The 18702-nt window shown below is 41.9% G+C and overlaps 1 protein-coding gene across 3 annotated transcripts in view; it reads left to right on the forward strand.

The window, feature by feature from the left end:
* Positions 1 to 16753, forward strand: part of GLS2 (glutaminase 2) — a 155349-nt gene extending 138596 nt beyond the window's left edge. For all 3 annotated transcript variants that reach the window (XM_075852092.1, XM_075852093.1, XM_075852094.1), the window contains 3 exons: positions 7680 to 7756; positions 7843 to 7906; positions 11736 to 16753. In XM_075852092.1, the coding sequence (XP_075708207.1) occupies positions 7680 to 7756; positions 7843 to 7906; positions 11736 to 11892 (298 nt within the window). In that variant the 3' untranslated portion in view covers positions 11893 to 16753. The remainder of the gene's footprint in view (positions 1 to 7679; positions 7757 to 7842; positions 7907 to 11735) is intronic.
* Positions 16754 to 18702: the final 1949 nt, after the last annotated feature.

Here is an 18702-nt window from a genome sequence, read left to right on the forward strand (position 1 = left end):
TGATGGTCACTTTACTGGAGGGGGCTTATGGTCTCTTTACTGAAGGGTCATTATACTGTGAGTGGGGGGCGGATGGTAATTTCACTGTGAGTGGGGGGCGGATGGTAATTTTACTGTGAGTGCGGGGCTGATGGTCATTTTACTGTGAGTGGGGGCTGATGGTCATTTTACTGTGAGTGGGGGGCTGATGGTCATTTTACTGTGAGTGGGGGGCTGATGGTCATTTTACTGTGAGTGGGGGGCTGATGGTCATTTTACTGTGAGTGGGGGGCTGATGGTCATTTTACTGTGAGTGGGGGGCTGATGGTCATTTTACTGTGAGTGGGGGGCTGATGGTCATTACTGTGAGTGGGGGGGGCTGATGGTCATTTTACTGTGAGTGGGGGGCGGATGGTCATTTTACTGTGAGTGGGCGGCTGATGGTCATTTTACTGTGAGTGGGCGGCTGATGGTCATTTTACTGTGAGTGGGGGGCTGATGGTCATTTTACTGTGAGTGGGGGGCTGATGGTCATTTTACTGTGAGTGGGGGGCTGATGGTCATTTTACTGTGAGTGGGGAGCTGATGGTAATTTTACTGCGAGTGGGGGGGGCTGATGGTTATTTTACTGCGAGTGGGGGGCTGATGGTTATTTTACTGCGAGTGGGGGGCTGATGGTTATTTTACTGCGAGTGGGGGGCTGATGGTTATTTTACTGCGAGTGGGGGGCTGATGGTCATTATACTGTGAGTGGGGGGGGCTGATGGTCATTATACTGTGAGTGGGGGGGCTGATGGTCATTTTACTGTGAGTTGGGGGCTGATGGTCATTTTACTGTGAGTGGGGGACTGATGGTCATTTTACTATGAGTGGGGGCTGATGGTCTTCGAGTGGTTTCCACCTCTGACCACCCATTGAAATTAATAGGAGGCAGAAAAAACCTGCGGCGCTCGTTTGGTGCTTTTTTGTGTGCGGTTTTTGCATTCGCTTCAACGGCTTTAACCCCTTCCCGACATTTGCCGTACATGTACGTCATGGAAAGTACTGACTTCCCGCATCTTGCCGTACATGTACGCCAAATGTTTGGGACCGGCTCAGAAGCTGAGCCGGTCCCATCATCACCGGATCTCAGCTGTATCTTACAGCTGACATCCGACTGTAACGGCGGGGACCGAAATTAGCTTCGATCCCCGCCATTAACCCCTTAAGTGCAGCGCTCAAACGCGATCGCTGCACTTAAGGTGTTTGCAGCTCATCGGAACCCCAGTAATGAAATTGCCGGGGTTCCGGTGGCTGCAATGGCAACCGGAGGCCTAATACTGGCCTCCCGGTCTGCCTAGCACCGAAGCCGGTCAAGATCCGCCCGGCGGCGGAGCCTGATCGGCTTCCGTAGCTGTCGGCAAGATGGCGCCGGGTCAGGAGCTGATCCGGCGTCATCAGCGGTGGAAGTCAGCTGTACTGTACAGCTGACATCCACCTGTAACGGCAGGAACCGGAGCTAGCTCCGATCCCTGCCATTAACCCCTTCGATGCAGCAATCGAAAGCGATTGCTGCATCGTAGCGGTTACTAGCAGATCGCCAGCCCTGACAGGCAATCGGGACTGGCGACTGCTGTTATGGCAACAGGAGACACAATGGTCTCCTGCTCTGCCATTACGGAAGCCGATTTAGGCCCCGCCGGGAGGCGAAGCCTAATCGGCTTGCTGTCAGTGAATGACTGACAGATCTAATACATTGCACTACATAGGTAGTGCAATGTATTAGAAAAAAAAAAATCTGACCGTTGGAACTTCAAGTCCCCTAGTGGGACTTGAGAAAAAGTGTAAAAAAAGTATAAAAAAGTGTAAAAAAAAGTGCACAAAATAAAAGTTTGAAAACAGTAAAAGTTTCAAGTAATCAAATAAAACACAATCCCCCTTTTACTCTTATCAAGTCCTTTATTATTGAAAAATAATAATAAACCATATGTATTTGGTATCGCCACGACCGTAACGACCGGAGGTATCAAAATATTATATTATTTATTGCACGCGGTGAACAGCGTAAAAAAAAACGTAAAAAACGTTACCAGAGTTTCTGTTTTTTGGTCACTTTGCCCTACAAATATTAGAATAAAAAGTGATCAAAAAGTCGCACGTATCCAAAAATGGTACCTATAAAAACTATAGCTCGTCCCGCAAAAAACAAGCCCTCATACACCTCCGTCGACAAAAAAATTAAAAAGTTATGGTTCTCACAACTTGGCGACAGAAAAAATACATTCTTTTTACAAAAGTAATTTTATTGTGCAAAAAAGTTGTAAAACATGAAAAAGTTCTATAAATTAGGTATCGCCGGAATCGTACTGACCCAAAGAATAAAGTTAACATGTAATTTATAACGCATGGTGAACGCTGTATAAAAAACACCCGAAAAAAGCTGTGCCAGAATTGCGTTTTTTTGTTTACCTGGCATCCCAAAAAATAGGATAAAAGGTGATCAAAAAGTCGCATGTACCCCAAAATGGTACCAATAATAACTACAGCTCATCCCGCAACAAACCAGCCCTCATACCGCTACGTCTATGAAAAATAAAATTAGTTATGGCTCCAATAAGTCAGGAAATAAAAAAATATGCAGTTGTGCCCGAGGGGAACATTTCTTCTGTTTGAAGAGGCGATTTTTCAAGGACCTAAAATTAGGGAACCAGGAAAGGGAGGGCCCAAACATATCCGCTGGAAGCGACGGTGCCCGTATTATACCAGGACAACACTTCCCAGCAAAATTCCCCAAACTACAAAGGCGCGGAGTGTGGACCAAAAGGGGGATAAGAAATGACACCATTTATCAGTGCGACACCGGCCTGTGCAGAAAGGATTGCTTCACAGCGTAACACACATCTATGGATTATTTTATTGTTTTTTTTTACCCCGTTATTATACCACCTGACTATGCCCCTTATATACTCCGCCCGGCTTACATATGCCCTACATTATAAACGGAAACACCAGTAAGACTCCAAACAAAACTACTACCAAGCAAAATCCACGCTCCAAAAGCCAAATGGCATTTCCTCCCATCTGAACCCTACAGCGTGCCCAAACAGCAGTTTCCTTCCACATATATGGCATCGTCATACCCGGGAGAACCCTTTTAGCAATTTTTGGGGTGTGTGTCTCCAGTGGCATATGCTGGGCACGACATATTTGCCACTGAATGGCATATCTAGGGAAAAATATAAATTTTTAATTTGCACCATCCACAGCGCATTCATTTATGGAAAAGATCTGTGGGGTGAAAATGCTCACTACACCCCTTAATAAATGCCTTGAGGGGTGCAGTTTCCATAGTGGGGTCACTTCCCAGGGGTTTATTTTTATTATTTCACATCTGAGCCTCTGCAGTTGTGAACCAATACTTTGTAAATCGCCAAATTAGGCCTCAATTTTACATGGTACGCTTTCACTCCTGAGCCTGGTCGACTGTCCAGGCAAGAGATTAGGGCCACATGTAGGGTGTTTCTAAAACCAGGAAACCCAGCATAATAATTAGAGAGCTGTCTCGTTATGGTGGCACAAGCTGGGCACCACATATTGTCCACATATCTGTGGAAAAAATCCCATTTTCACTCTGCAACATCGAGTTCACACTAATTTCTACAAAACACCTGCAGGGTTAACATGCTCACTACACCCCTAGGTAAAAGCATTGAGGGGTGTAGTTTCCAAAATGGGGTCACTTCTGGGGGGTTTCCACTGTTTTGGGCCCACAGGCGCCCAGAAACCAATCCAGAAACATCTGCACTCCAAATGGCGGTCCTTCCCTTCTGAGCCCTGCCGTGTGCCCAAACAGCAGTTTATGACCACATATGGGGTATTGCCGTACTCGGTAGAAATTGCTTTACAAATGTTGGGTTCTTTTTTTTCCTTTATTTGTTGCGAAAATGAAAAAATTTGCGCTAAAGCTACGTCTTATTGAAGAAAAAGGATTGTTTTTATTTTCACTGCCCAATTCTAATAAATTCTATGAAACATCTGTGGGGTCAAAATGCTCACTACACCCCTAGATGAATTCCTCAAGAGGTGTAGTTTCCTAAATGGTGTCACTTTTTGGGCGTTTTCATTGTTTTTTCCCCTCAGGGGCTTTGCAAATGTGACATGGCCGCCGCAAACCATTCCTGCTCAATGTGATCTCCAAAAGCCAAATAGCGCTCTTTCCCTTCTCAGCCCTGCCGTGTCTCCAAACAACCGTTTATTACCACATGTGGGGCATTGTTTTACTCGGGAGAGATTGGTTTACAAATTTTACGGTGCTTTTTCTCCTTCAGTCCTTGTGGAAATGAGAAAAAATTAGCTAAACCTACATTTTCTTTGAAAAAAATTAGATTGTCATTTTCAGGGCCTATTTCCAATAATTTATGCAAAAAACCTGTTGGGTCAAAACGCTCACTATACCCCTAGATAATTTCCTCAATGGGCGTAGTTTCCGAAATGGGGTCACTTGTGGGGGGTTTCCACTGTTTTGTCCCCTCAGGGGCTTTGTAAATGTGACATGGCCTCCACAAACCATTCCTGCTAAACTTGAGCTCCAAAAGCCAAATAGCGCTCTTTCCCTTCTCAGCCTCGCCGTGTCTCCAAACAACCGGTTATTACCACATGTGGGGCATTGTTTTACTCGGGAGAGATTGGTTTACAAATTTTACGGTGCTTTTTCTCCTTTAGTCTTTGTGAAAATGAGAAAAAAAAATCGCTAAACCTACATTTTCTTTGAAGAAATGTTGATTTTAATTTTCACGGCCTACTTCTAATAATTTCTGTAAAAAAGCTGTGCGGTCAAAATGCTCACTGTACCCCTAGATAATTTCCTTGAGGTGTGTAGTTTCCCAGATGGGGTCACTTTTGGGGGATTTTGACTGTTTTGGCACCGCAAGAGCCCTTCAAACCTGACATGGTGCCTAAAATTTATTCTAACAAAAATAAGGCCCCAAAATCCACCAGGTGCTCCTTTGCTTCTGAGGCCGGTGCTTCAGTCCAGTAGCACGCTACGGCCACATGTGGGATATTTCCTAAAACTGCAGAAACTGGGCAACAAATATTGAGTTGCATTTCTCTGGTAAAACCTGTGTTATAAAAAAAATTGTACTAAAAATTTATTTCTGCAAAAAAATATGAAATTTGTAAAATTCACCTCTACATTGCTTTAATTCCTGTGACATGTGTAAAGGGTTAAGACATTTTCTAAATGCTGTTTTGAATACTTTGAGGGGTGAAGTTTTTAAAATGGGGTGACTTTTTGGGGGTTTCTAATATATAAGGCCCTCAAAGCCACTTCACAACTGAACTGGCCCCTGTAAAAATGGCCTTTTGAAATTTTCTTGAAAATGTGAGAAATTGCTGCTAAAGTTCTAAGCCTTGTGAGGTCATAGAAAAATAAAAGGATGTTCAAAAAACGATGCCAATCTAAAGTAGACATATGGGTGATGTTAATTAGAAACAATTTTGTGTGGTATAACTGCCTGTCTTACAAGCAGATACATTTAAATTGAGAAAAATGCTAATTTTTGCAATTTTTCGCTAAATTTTGGTGTTTTTCACAATTAAATGCTGAACATATCGAGCAAATTTTGCCAGTAACATAAAGTCCAATGTGTCACGAGAAAACAATCTCAGAATCGCTTGGATAGGTGAAAGCATTCCGGAGTTATTACCACATAAAGTGACAGATGTCAGATTTGAAAAATGAGGCTCGGTCAGGAAGGTCAAAAGTGGCTAAAGAGGGAAGGGGTTAAAAAAAAAAGGTCAAACAACGCTGTCAATTCAAACAATTGTAAACAATTTTGGTAGGAGTGCCCTGGGGTGCCTCGAGCCTTAAAAGGTTGGGAAACTCTGATGTAGAAGATGGGGCACTTATAATCTGGTGACAGAGCCTCTTTAAGTCTGGACTGAGCTTGCGAGCGCACCCTGCTGGTCACTGTGGAACAGGACAGCCGCATGTGCAGACATCTCTGGAGAGAAGCGCGTCGACTGGACGGAAGGAGTTTGTGGTCCACGACCACGGACGTTTCAAGCACCATACATAAAACATCACCACAAAGTCCAGTGTGTACAATTCACATGCTGTCCAAGTAACAGAAGTATGAAGCCGTACTACCATCAGTGTAGGTGCACATGCATTGACTACAAATACTTACACACCCTATACGTCTAAGGCCCTGTTTACACAGTGCAGATTTTCCATGCAATTTTTGAAGCCAAAACCAGAATTGGATCTAGGAGAGGAGACCCATACTGCCTTCCTTTATATATTTATTTTGTTTAGGTTCCATTCCTGTTTTTTGCTTGAAAAAATACAGGCAAATTTTGCAGCAAATTTGCACTGTGTGGCCAAAGCCTAAAGCACCAACAATGCTTATGGTTAGGAGAATTTATTCACTTAATGTAACAGTTATTTTGGTCACACTTTTTTCTTAAACACTGTTAGTTGGTGCTACTATTTGGCATTATTTGACCTTGTTAGAATCGTTTTTGAAACTCCTTCTAGAACAACATGTGTAAAGGCCCTTTTACACCGGTCAATTATAGGGCAAACGAGCGTTCATCGACTGATTGTATAATTTTAAATGCCGAAAATATTATCATTGTCGACAGGGACATGCGCTGCGGACATGAAAGAAATGTATGGGGACGAGCGATCTTAGTAACGAGCGCTCATCCCCATACTAGCTCCTTGTGACAGGTGTAAACGAGCACTGATCAATGTCGGGCCGTGAAAGAGGACCCTTATACTGGATAGTATTGATGAACTGACAGGTTTAACAACTTGGGTAAAACAGTCCATCCATTATCCTGGGCTGCAGCAATATTTTGGTGGTCTATCAAATAAAACTAGCTTGTTTTTTGCAAACAGGCAATAAGGGCACATTCAGACGTGGCGGAATTGCTGTGGAAATCCTTAGCAGACAGTTTGTCCATTAGTTTCCACACCCTTTTAGTTATCTTCGTGCAGACGTTGCGGAAAACTCCGCTGCGGACCATAGGCTGTGGTGCGGAATTTTCAGTCCGCAGCATGCACTGTCTGTTGCGGAGAAGAAGCAGAATTTCACTGAATATTTCAGCCTTTGCAATGCAAAAACTGAAATCTATGGCAAGTCTGTTGTGTTTTCTGCAACGTCTGAATTACCTGTTAAATATGCAAATGTCGGTGCAGATTCGTTGCGTAATTGCCCCAAATCTGCACCAACATTTGCAGTGGAAAAATTCCGCCACGTCTGAACATGCCCTTAGGGTATGTTCACACGGCCAAATTTCAGACGTATACGAGGCGTATTATGCCTCGTTTTACGTCTGAAAATACGGCTCCAATACGTCGGCAAACATCTGCCCATTCATTTGAATGGGTTTGCCGACGTACTGTGCAGACGACCTGTTATTTACACATCGTCGTTTGACAGCTGTCAAACGACGACGCGTAAAAATACAGCCTCGTCAAAAGAAGTGCAGGACACTTCTTTGGACGTTTTTGGAGCTGTTTTCTCATAGACTCCAATGAAAACAGCTCCAAAAACGGACGTAAAAAAATGCCGCGAAAACGCCGCGAAAAATGCGAGTTGGTAAAAAAACGTCTGAAAAGCAGGGTCTGTTTTCTCTTGAAAACAGCTCTGGATTTTCAGACGTTTTTGTTGACTACGTGTGAACATACCCTAAGTGTTATTGTTTTCCAGATTTGCACTGTCTTCTATGGACATGGAGCAAAAAGATTATGACTGCAGGACAGCTCTACACGTTGCAGCTGCAGAGGGTAAGTAATAAAACTGACATTTTCAACCCAGATCACAACAGACAAAACCTCCTCCATGTTTAATACTTTATTTTCAACTCCGGCAGGACATCTGGATGTGGTCAAATTCCTCATAGACGGTTGCAGAGTTAACCCATTTGTAGAAGACAGGTAAGGTGTATGTGTAACATGAGCTCCATAAATGTAAAATACTATGTCGTTTTAAAGAAAAAATATTGGTGTGCCTTAGAGAAAATAAATATGCATAGTATAGGATGAAACCAATTTTCTATTGTTCTCATGCTTCTAAAATGAAAAATGAAGCACTTTATTAGTCTTAATACAAAATCTATCGTTTTGTGCCTACATCCCCTATGCAGATCTATGTGTCTCCATGGTAACAGACTACAGGCAGACCCTGTGTAGTCAGATCCTGCAATTAGATTTACTTCAATTTGCCCCCTTTTTACTAACCTACTGACATACATTTGGTAGGTTAGTAAAAAGTAGCAGACAGATGAACGGCAAAATGACTGAAAACAGACTACACAGGATTTGTTTGTAGTCTGGAACCACAGAGATTTAAACGAAGGGTGTGCTTTTTGCACCATCTCGAATAGGAGTTGGGGGAAACTACGATGGTGCTTGAGCATCCACTTACCAGTAAAACCACAAACGCAACTACTATCAAGCATAATCTGGACTTCAAAAGCCCTTCGGCGGTCCGTTTTAGCTTGGCAGTGTGCCCAAACAGCAGTTTATGACCACATATTTTGGTATTACAGTACTCGGGAGAACCCGCTTAATTATTTATGGTGTCTGTCTCCAGTGGCACAAGCTGCGCACAACATATTTGGCATACCACTTAAATTGGCAATTTTCAATGAGCACTAATTTCTGGGAAACACCTGTAAGGTCAAAATCCTTACTACAACCATAGATGAATGCCTTGAGGCATGTCGTTTTTAAAATGGGGTAATTTCTTTAGGGTTTCTTTTATTATTTCACCTCAGGGCCGCTGCAATTGTATACCAGTGCTTTATAAATCACCAAAATAGGCGACATGGCTCCAAAAGCCCAATGGCCCTTTCTACTGAGCCCTGCCATGTGCCTAAACAGCAGATTATGACCCCATATCGGATATTGCGTAACAATTTTTTGGGGGCTTTATCTCCTGATTTTTTTTACGAAAATGACTGAGCTAAAACTACAGATTATTGGAAAAAATTAAATTTTGTTTTTTTGGCCCAATTCTAATGACTATAAGACGCAGTTTTTAGCAGAATAAATCTTGCTAAAAAGTCCCTGCGTCTTATAGTCGGCAGTCAAGGGAACCCGGCAGCGACGGGCCCCCTAACCGCTTCTTACTTAACCCCTTCCCGACCTATGATGTGCCGGCACATCATGGAGCGGGGAGGGGATGAGGTTTGAAGCGGCCACGCGTGGAGCCCGCTCCATACACTGCAGGTGTCTGCTGTGTTTTACAGCTGAAACGAGGCTCTAACGACCAGGAACAGCGATGGCGCTGCTCCTGGCCATTTAACTAGTTAAATGCCGCAGTAAATAGCGACAGCGGCATTTATAAGGGTCCTCTCATGAAGGACATTTATGACATATCGACAGGATATGTCAAATGTTAGATAGATTCAGGGACCCGCACCTATCTCTAGAACGGGGCCCCCGTTCTAGCTTACTCGGCTCAGCTGTCTCTGACCACTTCCTGGTTAGGTGGTCGGGAGTTACAGAAATAGCCGAGTGTTCGCTGAGTTACGCTGTTACCGTAAGGGTATGTTCACACGAGGGCGTCCGTAACGGCTGAAATTACGGGGATGTTTCAGCCTGAAAACATCCCCGTAATTTCAGCCGTAACGGCATGTGCAGGCGCTTGAACGCCGCGTCCATTACGGACGTAATTGGCGCTGCTATTCATTGGAGTCAATGAATAACGGCTCCAATTACGGCCAACGAAGTGACAGGTCACTTCTTTGACGCGGGCGTCTATTTACGCGCCGTCATTTGACAGCGGCGCGTAAATATACGCCTCGTGTGAACAGACAAACGTCTGCCCATTGCTTTCAATGGGCAGATGTTAGTCAGCGCTATTGAGGCGCTATTTTCGGACGTAATTCGGGGCAAAAACGCCCGAATTACGTCCGTAATTAGTGCGTGTGAACATACCCTAACTCCTATAGACGGGAATGGGAGTTATATGACTCAGTAGCTATGAAACAGCATACATGGTCATGTTACGGAAACAGCGTAACTCGCTGAGCTACGCGGCTTCTATAACTGCCATTCACTACTATGGGAGTTACGGAAATAGCGTAGCTCAGCGACTTACGCGGTTTCCGTAACTCGACCATGTATTGCAGTGTATTGTACCAGCGATCTAATGATTGCTGGATCCCTTTGGGGAACTAATAAAATGTGTGCAAAAAAAAAAAAAGTTAGAGAAATTTTCAGGAGTGTAAAAAAGGATTAAAAGTTAAAAAACAAAACCTTTTCCCATTTCTCACCAAGCACAATGTAAAAAAATAAAAGAAATTGGTATCGCTGCGTCCATAAAAGTCTGAACTATTACAATATAGCATTATTTCGCACGGTGAACGGCATAAAACCAAAAAATGTAAAACCCCAGAATCAGTCTTTTAGTCACCATAGTGCTAAAAAGAATGAAATAAAAAGGGATAAAAAAAAAATTGTATGTACCAAAGGTGCTAATAAAAACTACAACTTGTCCTGCAAAAAATGAGCCCTCACACCGCTTAAAGGATGAAGAAATATAAAAGTTATGGCTCTCAGAATGTGGTGAAACTGAACAAATTATTTGTTTTAACCAATAGTTTTTTCTTTTTTAAATATGACATTTTTTCCTATTTTCTGTTGTCTAAAACCTGGGTGCGATTTATGGTCAGGTGCGTCTTATAGTCCAAAGAATACGGTATATGAAAACACATGTGTGGTCAAAGTGCTTACTACACCCCATGATGAAGTTCTTAAGGAGTGTAGTTCCAAAAAACAGGTATTTTTTTTTGGGTGTTTATGTTTTGGTACCTCAAGGCCTCTTTAAATATGCAATGGTGCCTAGAACACAAAATTAAAAGGAGGCCCAAAAATCCACTAGGTGTTCCTTAGTTTCTGAGGCATGTGCTTCAGTCAAGTGGAACTCTAGGGCCACATATGGCATACTTCATTAAAAAAATGGGGATTCTGGATAATAAATATTACGTTTTGTTTTCCTGTTATTTTGTGTTACTGAAATAAAAGGATTAAAACGGAATATCCGCAAAGAAATGACATTTGTAAATGTCACCTCTGCTTTGCTTTGATTCCTGTGAAACACCTAAAGGTGCAGTTTTTAAAATGGAGTGATAAATGTAGAATTTCTAATATATTTACCACTAACATAAAGTGCAATGTGTCACAATAAAAAAAAATCTCAATCACTTGGATACGTAAAAGCATTTCAACATTAGAACCACATAAAGTGAGACGTCAGATTTGAAAAATGGGTCTGCGTCCTGAAGTCTAAAATAGGCCGCGTCCCTAAGGGGTTAAGGAACATCTAAAATGGTTATATCTCCTGTAGATCTTAGTTCCACCTTTATTTTTAAATCTAAAAAGTCCCTCTGCTCACTATGAGGGTATCAGTAATATATATGTTGTGTAATAGTTGGGGGGCCCGGTTACAGATTTTGCACTGGTGCCCAGGAGCTTGAAGTCCCCCTCTGCTTCCGCAGGGATTTTCCCAACTCTTGAGTGGTAAATCAGCATAGTTATGCAATGAAGCATGCCCCGTTCCATTATGGCTGCATAACTATGCAGATTTGCGACAACCCTGTTAGACTTGTACTGGCAGACAGTTTATCAACAATGTTACCTGCAACAGCTAGAACAAAGAAACGGAGGAGCAGAATATTCAGACATAGAGAAGTATTGCTTAGAGTACATTTCCCAATTATATAATAGGTAGTATAATATTGTTCTCAATTTTCCTTAGGTGGAAAAGTATCCCTCTGCAGGATGCCATAAGGTTTGAGAGACATGATGTGGTGAAATTACTGACTGAATATCAAGAAACCTACGTGAAGAGACAGATGGGGACAGAAACTTCAGAGGAACACATGTCTTTGCAGAATTTGGAGAGTATGGTGTAGCTAATCCTCATTACAGGCCATTAGCACTTTACACTGGTCAAACACCCTTGTGAAATTAGAACTAACCTTTTATACAAAGATTAGAAAATCCACTTAATATCATTGTGCAGTGGTGACATTTCTACATAGAAAAGTCCTATAACACAATGTCAGAATCCATCAGACAACCAAGCTCTGTGGTCCATATGCCAGCCCGCTAGGATGGGTTCGGACTAGAAACTATGCTATGAACCCCACTAACAAGATACCCATCTTCCATCTTCGTTTCAATAGTTTTTATTGGAGTTTTTACATAAATCATGAAACATAAACATATTATGCATTGGTATATAAAGTTCTTTCACATATTTCTCATTAAAGCATATGATCTCAATATCAGTGCGAACTTAGTGAAAATATCAGCATAATAAACAGTAACCAGGAAAAAACCGGGAACACACAAAAACATTGCAGCAATACTTTATATTATAGACAATATCTATATACCATTGACTAGATATGCATTTGGGATCTTACCATAGGCACGGTCCGAAAAAAGCAGCCCATCTTCCATCTTGACATTAGTTGAAAGCGGTCATCTCAACAAGACATCCCCTGTCCAGCATTTTGACATCCCAGAGGGTGGATATAATTGTATGCAGTCTAGGCGATCCATTGTATGCTATGAATCCTCTGTAAACCGCAAGTGGATTACGTATTACCCACACCAACACATTGTAGCGAAAACTCAAGACAGGAAATGTATGTTGCGGACGTGTTTAGCTCAAAAGGGAAGCAGTGCTCTTAAAAATGGGAGGAATTAAACAGTACATTAAAAAGTGGCGTACATTTTCATTAAACATGGATTAGAGGAAGTCCATTACGGTGACAGACCCCTTTAACTTAGGGCAATTATGAAGACAAGCAGAATGGTGTGGCCCTCTTGGCTATTAGGCATAGAGCAACCACGTGGGCACTTCCATTAGCCCCAACGCATACGACCGTTTGTGCCGCCCGAGTCCCGTCCACGATCTGTGGAAGGATAGGACATGTTCTATCTTTCCACGGATCAGAGAGTTTTACGGACCGGATTCGCACACTAAAGTGAATGAGCCGAGTGGCACTCGGTCGTGTGCAAGAGGGCTTACTCTTTTCTTACTAAGGTGCTGTGGAATGTGCCAATCAAATGAGAACCCTTTGCATATAGCTCTTTTATGGCACCCTATGCGTAATTGTCCTAAATTTAAGAAGTCTGTTATTGGACAGATTCCCTTGAGGGGTTGTCTGGGATTAATTACTTTTTTTTTAGCATTTGCTGTAATTGGCCAGGTTACTACAAATTAACGTTCGGATTGAGTTTACTAAAAATGATGCTCCTTTATTATCGCTGAACTCCCCCCCTCGCTGCCCGCACCGACATATGGACATTGCCGCTGCAGCCCAGCCTGTATATTATATTTCATCTACCAGTGTCAAATTCTGGATATGTAACAATCTTTCAAGGCTTATAACCAAATCACATTCAACTGAACAGTTCCATTACGGAAGGACAGTAAGGAGGACACTTGGTAATTATTCTGAATCTTAAGAAAAGGAAGGGAGATTGCTTAATAGGACAGACACGTAGGAGGAAAAAGGAAGACCGGAAATGACAAGAGGGGACTTTGTAGAAACATGTCCACTCTGGGTTTCTGCTTGCCTTATGGCGTTGTGCACATGGCACAACACAAATTGAAGCCTTAGGCTGGGTTCACACGACCTATTTTCAGACGTAAACGAGGCGTATTATGCCTCGTTTTACGTCTGAAAATAGGGCTACAATACGTCGGCAAACATCTGCCCATTCATTTGAATGGGTTTGCCGACGTACTGTGCAGACGACCTGTCATTTACGCCTCGTCGTTTGACAGCTGTCAAACGACGACCCGTAAAATGACTGCCTCGGCAAAGAAGTGCAGGACACTTCTTTGCAACGTAATTTGAGCCGTTCTTCATTGAAGTCAATGAAGAGCAGCTCAAGATTTACGAGCGTCAAAGACGCCTCACATAATGCGAGGAGGAGCTTTTACGTCTGAAACGATGCAGCTGTTTTCTCCTGAAAACAGTCTGTCTTTTCAGACGTAAAAGGTAGCTAGTGTGTGCACATACCCTTAGGTGTACAGATGCGTCCTACATTACCTTTTCTCTTATCTCAACATATCCTTAGATTTTTGGTAACCAACTTGGATAAAAAAAAAACCCCGGATTTTGTGATATTCAGCCACACGTTGTCACAGTGGTTGTGACGTAACTTGCAGCCTGTCAAGGGTTTTGCTAGCATGTCAAGATATTGTATGGAATTTATTTCATTAGAAATTGGAGCCCTTAACCAAATTCAAGAAAAGGTAAGCGTGGATACATCTGTATACGGTCCGCTGCAGCCTCATGGGGTTCCCTTTGCATGGTGAGGTTTTTAACAAATGTAAATACATTGCGATGCTGAAAAATTGGGCTCTTAAACTTGGCGCTGCTGTTTGGAGAATTACTGACTAGGAAGGAAGGTAAAACTTTAAATATTTATTTAGGTGCCATAGTGCGATTCAACACATTTCGGAACCGGACCAGTCCCTTCTTCAGGAGCTGTATGTTTACTGACAGACATGCGTGGACCACAGCGCCAAGTTTAAAAACCTCATTTTACAGCCTCTTGATGGATCTACTGTAATTGTTGTAATTAATGAGACCAAATCTGCTATGGATATGTTCAATGAGTTTATCAATTCACTTTTTACAATCGAACAGGTTTTTTTTCAAGATGAACCCTACCTTAGAAGCATGTCATTGCGATCTCCTCTAAACGTTAAGGCCACATGCACATGATGTGTATTATGTGCAGATTTTCCTGAGGCAAATCCACAGTGTAATACAGTACTAGTAAAGTAAGTAGGATTACAAGTTATATTGGAAAAACTTACGTGTGGTGTAGATTTTAAAATCTGCAGCATGTCAATTTATCTTGCGTTTCCTTCTCAGAATTGTATCTGAGAAGTTTATATAAACAAAAAACCACACCAAAATCCACAGCATAAAATCTGCACTTATTTCCACATTAAAATGCAAAAGCCGCATCTAAAACAGCATAAATTCACGCAAGTGAGGACTTTACCTGAGCAATTACCTGTGGTTTTGACACAGATTTTCCACATCAAATTCAGCAACGTGTGCATGTAGCCTTAGGCCTCATGCCCACTTCAGTTATTTTCTTCAGGGTGCTATCAGTTTTTTTAATGGATAGCACAAGGACACATTCATTTCTATGGGGCCGTGCACACATCCTTTGTTTTAACGGAACCATGTGTCCATTCCGACAAAAATAGAACAGGTCCCACTTCTGTCCGTTTTTGACGGAACAGCCTCGGCCATTCCATTCATTTGGTCCGTTGAAACAACAGACTGTACATGGAAGTCATCCGTGTGCGGCCAGTGTTTCACGGATCGGTCATTAGCGGCCGTACGACTGGCAACGGATGTGTGCACGAGGCCTAAGGCTGGATTCACACATTGCATATTAGTTGCGGATTGTATAGCTAAAGCCAGAAGTGGATCAAAGAGGAGGAAGAAGTTCTTATATATTTCCAATTCCTTTTGAAACCACTTATGGCTTTGGCTAAAAATCTGCAACACATACACGATGTGTGAATCCAGCCTAAAAAGGGGTTGTTCTATGATTTAGTTCAACTTTGATTTGGTCATAAATTAGCTTAGATGATCATTCAGGAGAGAAGAGAAAGGGGCAAGAGAACGAGCCGTCAGACTATCAGTCTGACGGATTTGCTGCTGAATGAAATTCTGCAGCTTATATAAAAAAATAAAATAAATGCAATTTAATAAAAAGGATGCAAAAAAGGTGTCCAGTCTTCAATTGTGTAACAACCCTGTTAATTGTATATAAAGCCATGTTAAAATCACAAATACCATTTCGGAGGAGCAGAAAAAGTTTTTATATTCTATCTGGTAAAAACATATGCGATGTGTACATGTTAGTGTGAGCCGAAGGCTGGGTTCACACAACTTATTTTCAGGCGTAAACGAGGCGTATTATGCCTCGTTTTACGTCTGAAAATACGGCTCCAATACGTCGGCAAACATCTGCCCATTCATTTGAATGGGTTTGCCGACGTACTGTGCCGACGACCTGTAATTTACGCGTCGTAGTTTGACAGCTATCAAAAGACGACGCGTAAAATTACAGCCTCATCAAAAGAAGTGCAGGACACTTCTTGGGACGTTTTTGGAGCCATTTTCTCATAGACTCTATTGAAAAACAGCTCAAAAAATGGCAGAAAAAACGGTGCGAAAACGGCGCAAAAAAACACCGTGAAAAACGTGAGTTGCTCAAAAAAACATCTGAAAATCAGGTGCTGTTTTCCCTTGAAAACGGCTCAGTATTTTCAGACGTTTTTTGGCTCAGCGTGTGAACATACCCTAACAGGAGCATGGATTAGATTACGGATTAGATTACGGAGCACCAATGCAGCAAAGTGCAGGATAAAATGCGGTATTTATTTCATATAACTAAGGACCACTGTGATTGCATTAAAAACAGAGCACAAATGAATTTTTCAGGAAATCTTCTACTGAGATTATACAAACAGGTCATGTTCTCTTTTTATTATGGATCTTTGTGAGATGTTGTGTTTCTTTACTACCAAAGCTTCACCAGAAAGGTGACCATTGGAGAAAGAATGAATGTACTTGATCGAGATATGCAGCTTCTCTGCATTGCTGCTATGTAATATTGGCCCAAAAATTCAAGATTATTTGCGTTTTGTGGTTTTATAAAATGTTGCATCAAATATGGCTGTACTCATTTTGTATGCTTATTAAAGTCTTTATAACAGAAGTGTTCAGATCTGTTCTCTTTTATCCATATGCTCGAATAATGAAACGCTACTATATTTATCTGAGCAATATATCAAAGTCCAAACATACAATGAATCAGAACGTGAGAGCCCTGCTGACGGAGGATCTGGTCGTTTTTGAGCCAAACCCAAGATTGGATCCAAAAAAAGAGAAGTACAAATCTTCACTTCATAATTTTCTTGTTTAGGATTCGGTCCTGGTGTCGCTTTTAGGCCGTGCTCCCACGTACCGTAAACACTGCGGAATTTCCATAACAGAGTTCTGTGCAGAAGTTCCGCAGCATTTACAGTAGCAGCAAATTGGATGAGATATATAAAAAATAAATCTCATACCCACACTGGGGAAAAAAAAAACACCGCAATTCTGCCGCAACCCCCCCACCCCAAAAAAAAAATGCAACCCAGGGAAAAAAAAACATACTTACCCAGAACTCTTACCTTCTTCCTGCAGTCCAGCCTCCTGGGATGACGTTGCATCCCATGTGACCGCTGCAGCCAGTCACAGGCTACAGCATCACATGGCCTGCAACGTCATCCAGGGAAGCCAGCCTACACACAGGGAAGAGGGAAAGGGGTAAGTATGAACGGCTTTTTTTTTTTCCACTTCACTGCTTTCTGCAGTGGAAATTCCGTTATAAAAATTGTGGTACAGTTTTTCGGATGGAAGGTGCTGCAAGCTCCAGGTCGGATACGCTGCACAGTTTTTTTCCGACCTGTGGGAACCCGGTCTCAGGGTTATCTCAACTTGACAACCCCTTTCCATATGCCCCATTAGGGCACATAAATGTCATGGGGGGAGTTAACAAGAAGTATTTGGTCACTAACACTAGGCGTATATTATTATACTTGTTCTTGATATCCAACACTAAGCAGCAAGTGACCAGATAAAATTTGAATGCGCTTAAACCGTACAAAGGTTCTGGAAGATTAAAAATATACAAGGGGAGAACATCCAATCTGAGTGACACCTCCGTGAATGTGGAATGTTCTTCCTCTGCTTGCATGGGTTTTCTATTCTCTAAAAACATTTCTTCAAGTTGTCCACAGAGTCTGTGTGTGAACTTTAGAGAAGATTAGATTGTAGACCACACTGGGAATAGATTTTTATGCTTTTAAAAGTGTTATGCAATATGTTAGTGATATAAAAATAAGAGTTAATAAAAAGAATCCCCAGCCAGGATACTCAAAATGTATCAGCAATATTTGTTCAAAATATTTATTTTATACAATCAATATTGCAGATATGTAAATGCAGCCACCCTTAATGCAAAAAAATAAAAATAAATATATAAAAAAAGGCAAGGACAAAGTATACATACTTTACTTTTACATAAGGGGTCCCTGCCATTTCATTAAACTTCTAGCAATACATTTATCGGTTGGATTCCGGGTGCTGAGCCCCTAACTAAATCGCTAGGATGAAGGAGAAGCCGTGCTAAGCCGAGGTTCCCCTTCTGCGCATGTCGTCAGTTTTCAATAAAAAAAAAAAAAGAATATAAAATCGACAGGTGTCAAAGACGGAATAGCGCTCAGACAATTAATTTCGCTCCATTATTCTAGCAATATGAGGCCTCATCACATGGATCCCCACTGAAATAAACTGCACATGCAAGTGACCATTTTTAGAGAGGTTCAGTCACAGGGACATGTTCATTTAAAGGGGTTTTTCCATATAGATATTTATTTTAGAGCCACTTGGTTGTTTCCGTATCTCCCATTAATAGTGACCACACATACCCATCCACCCCTCTATAATGGGAACGTGGGACTGGGCACCCCTGTTTTCAAGATTGGAAGGGGTCCTTAATCTGATCAAACATGTAAAATACATAAACTATTGTTATGTTGTCAATGATGATAAACCCCTTTAAAGGGCTTGTCCCCTGATTAAATATTACATTTCTCTGTTAGGGTATGTTCACACAGCTTA

This window comes from Rhinoderma darwinii, chromosome 2 (genome assembly GCF_050947455.1).
Source record: "Rhinoderma darwinii isolate aRhiDar2 chromosome 2, aRhiDar2.hap1, whole genome shotgun sequence".
Taxonomy (NCBI): Eukaryota; Metazoa; Chordata; class Amphibia; order Anura; family Rhinodermatidae; genus Rhinoderma; species Rhinoderma darwinii.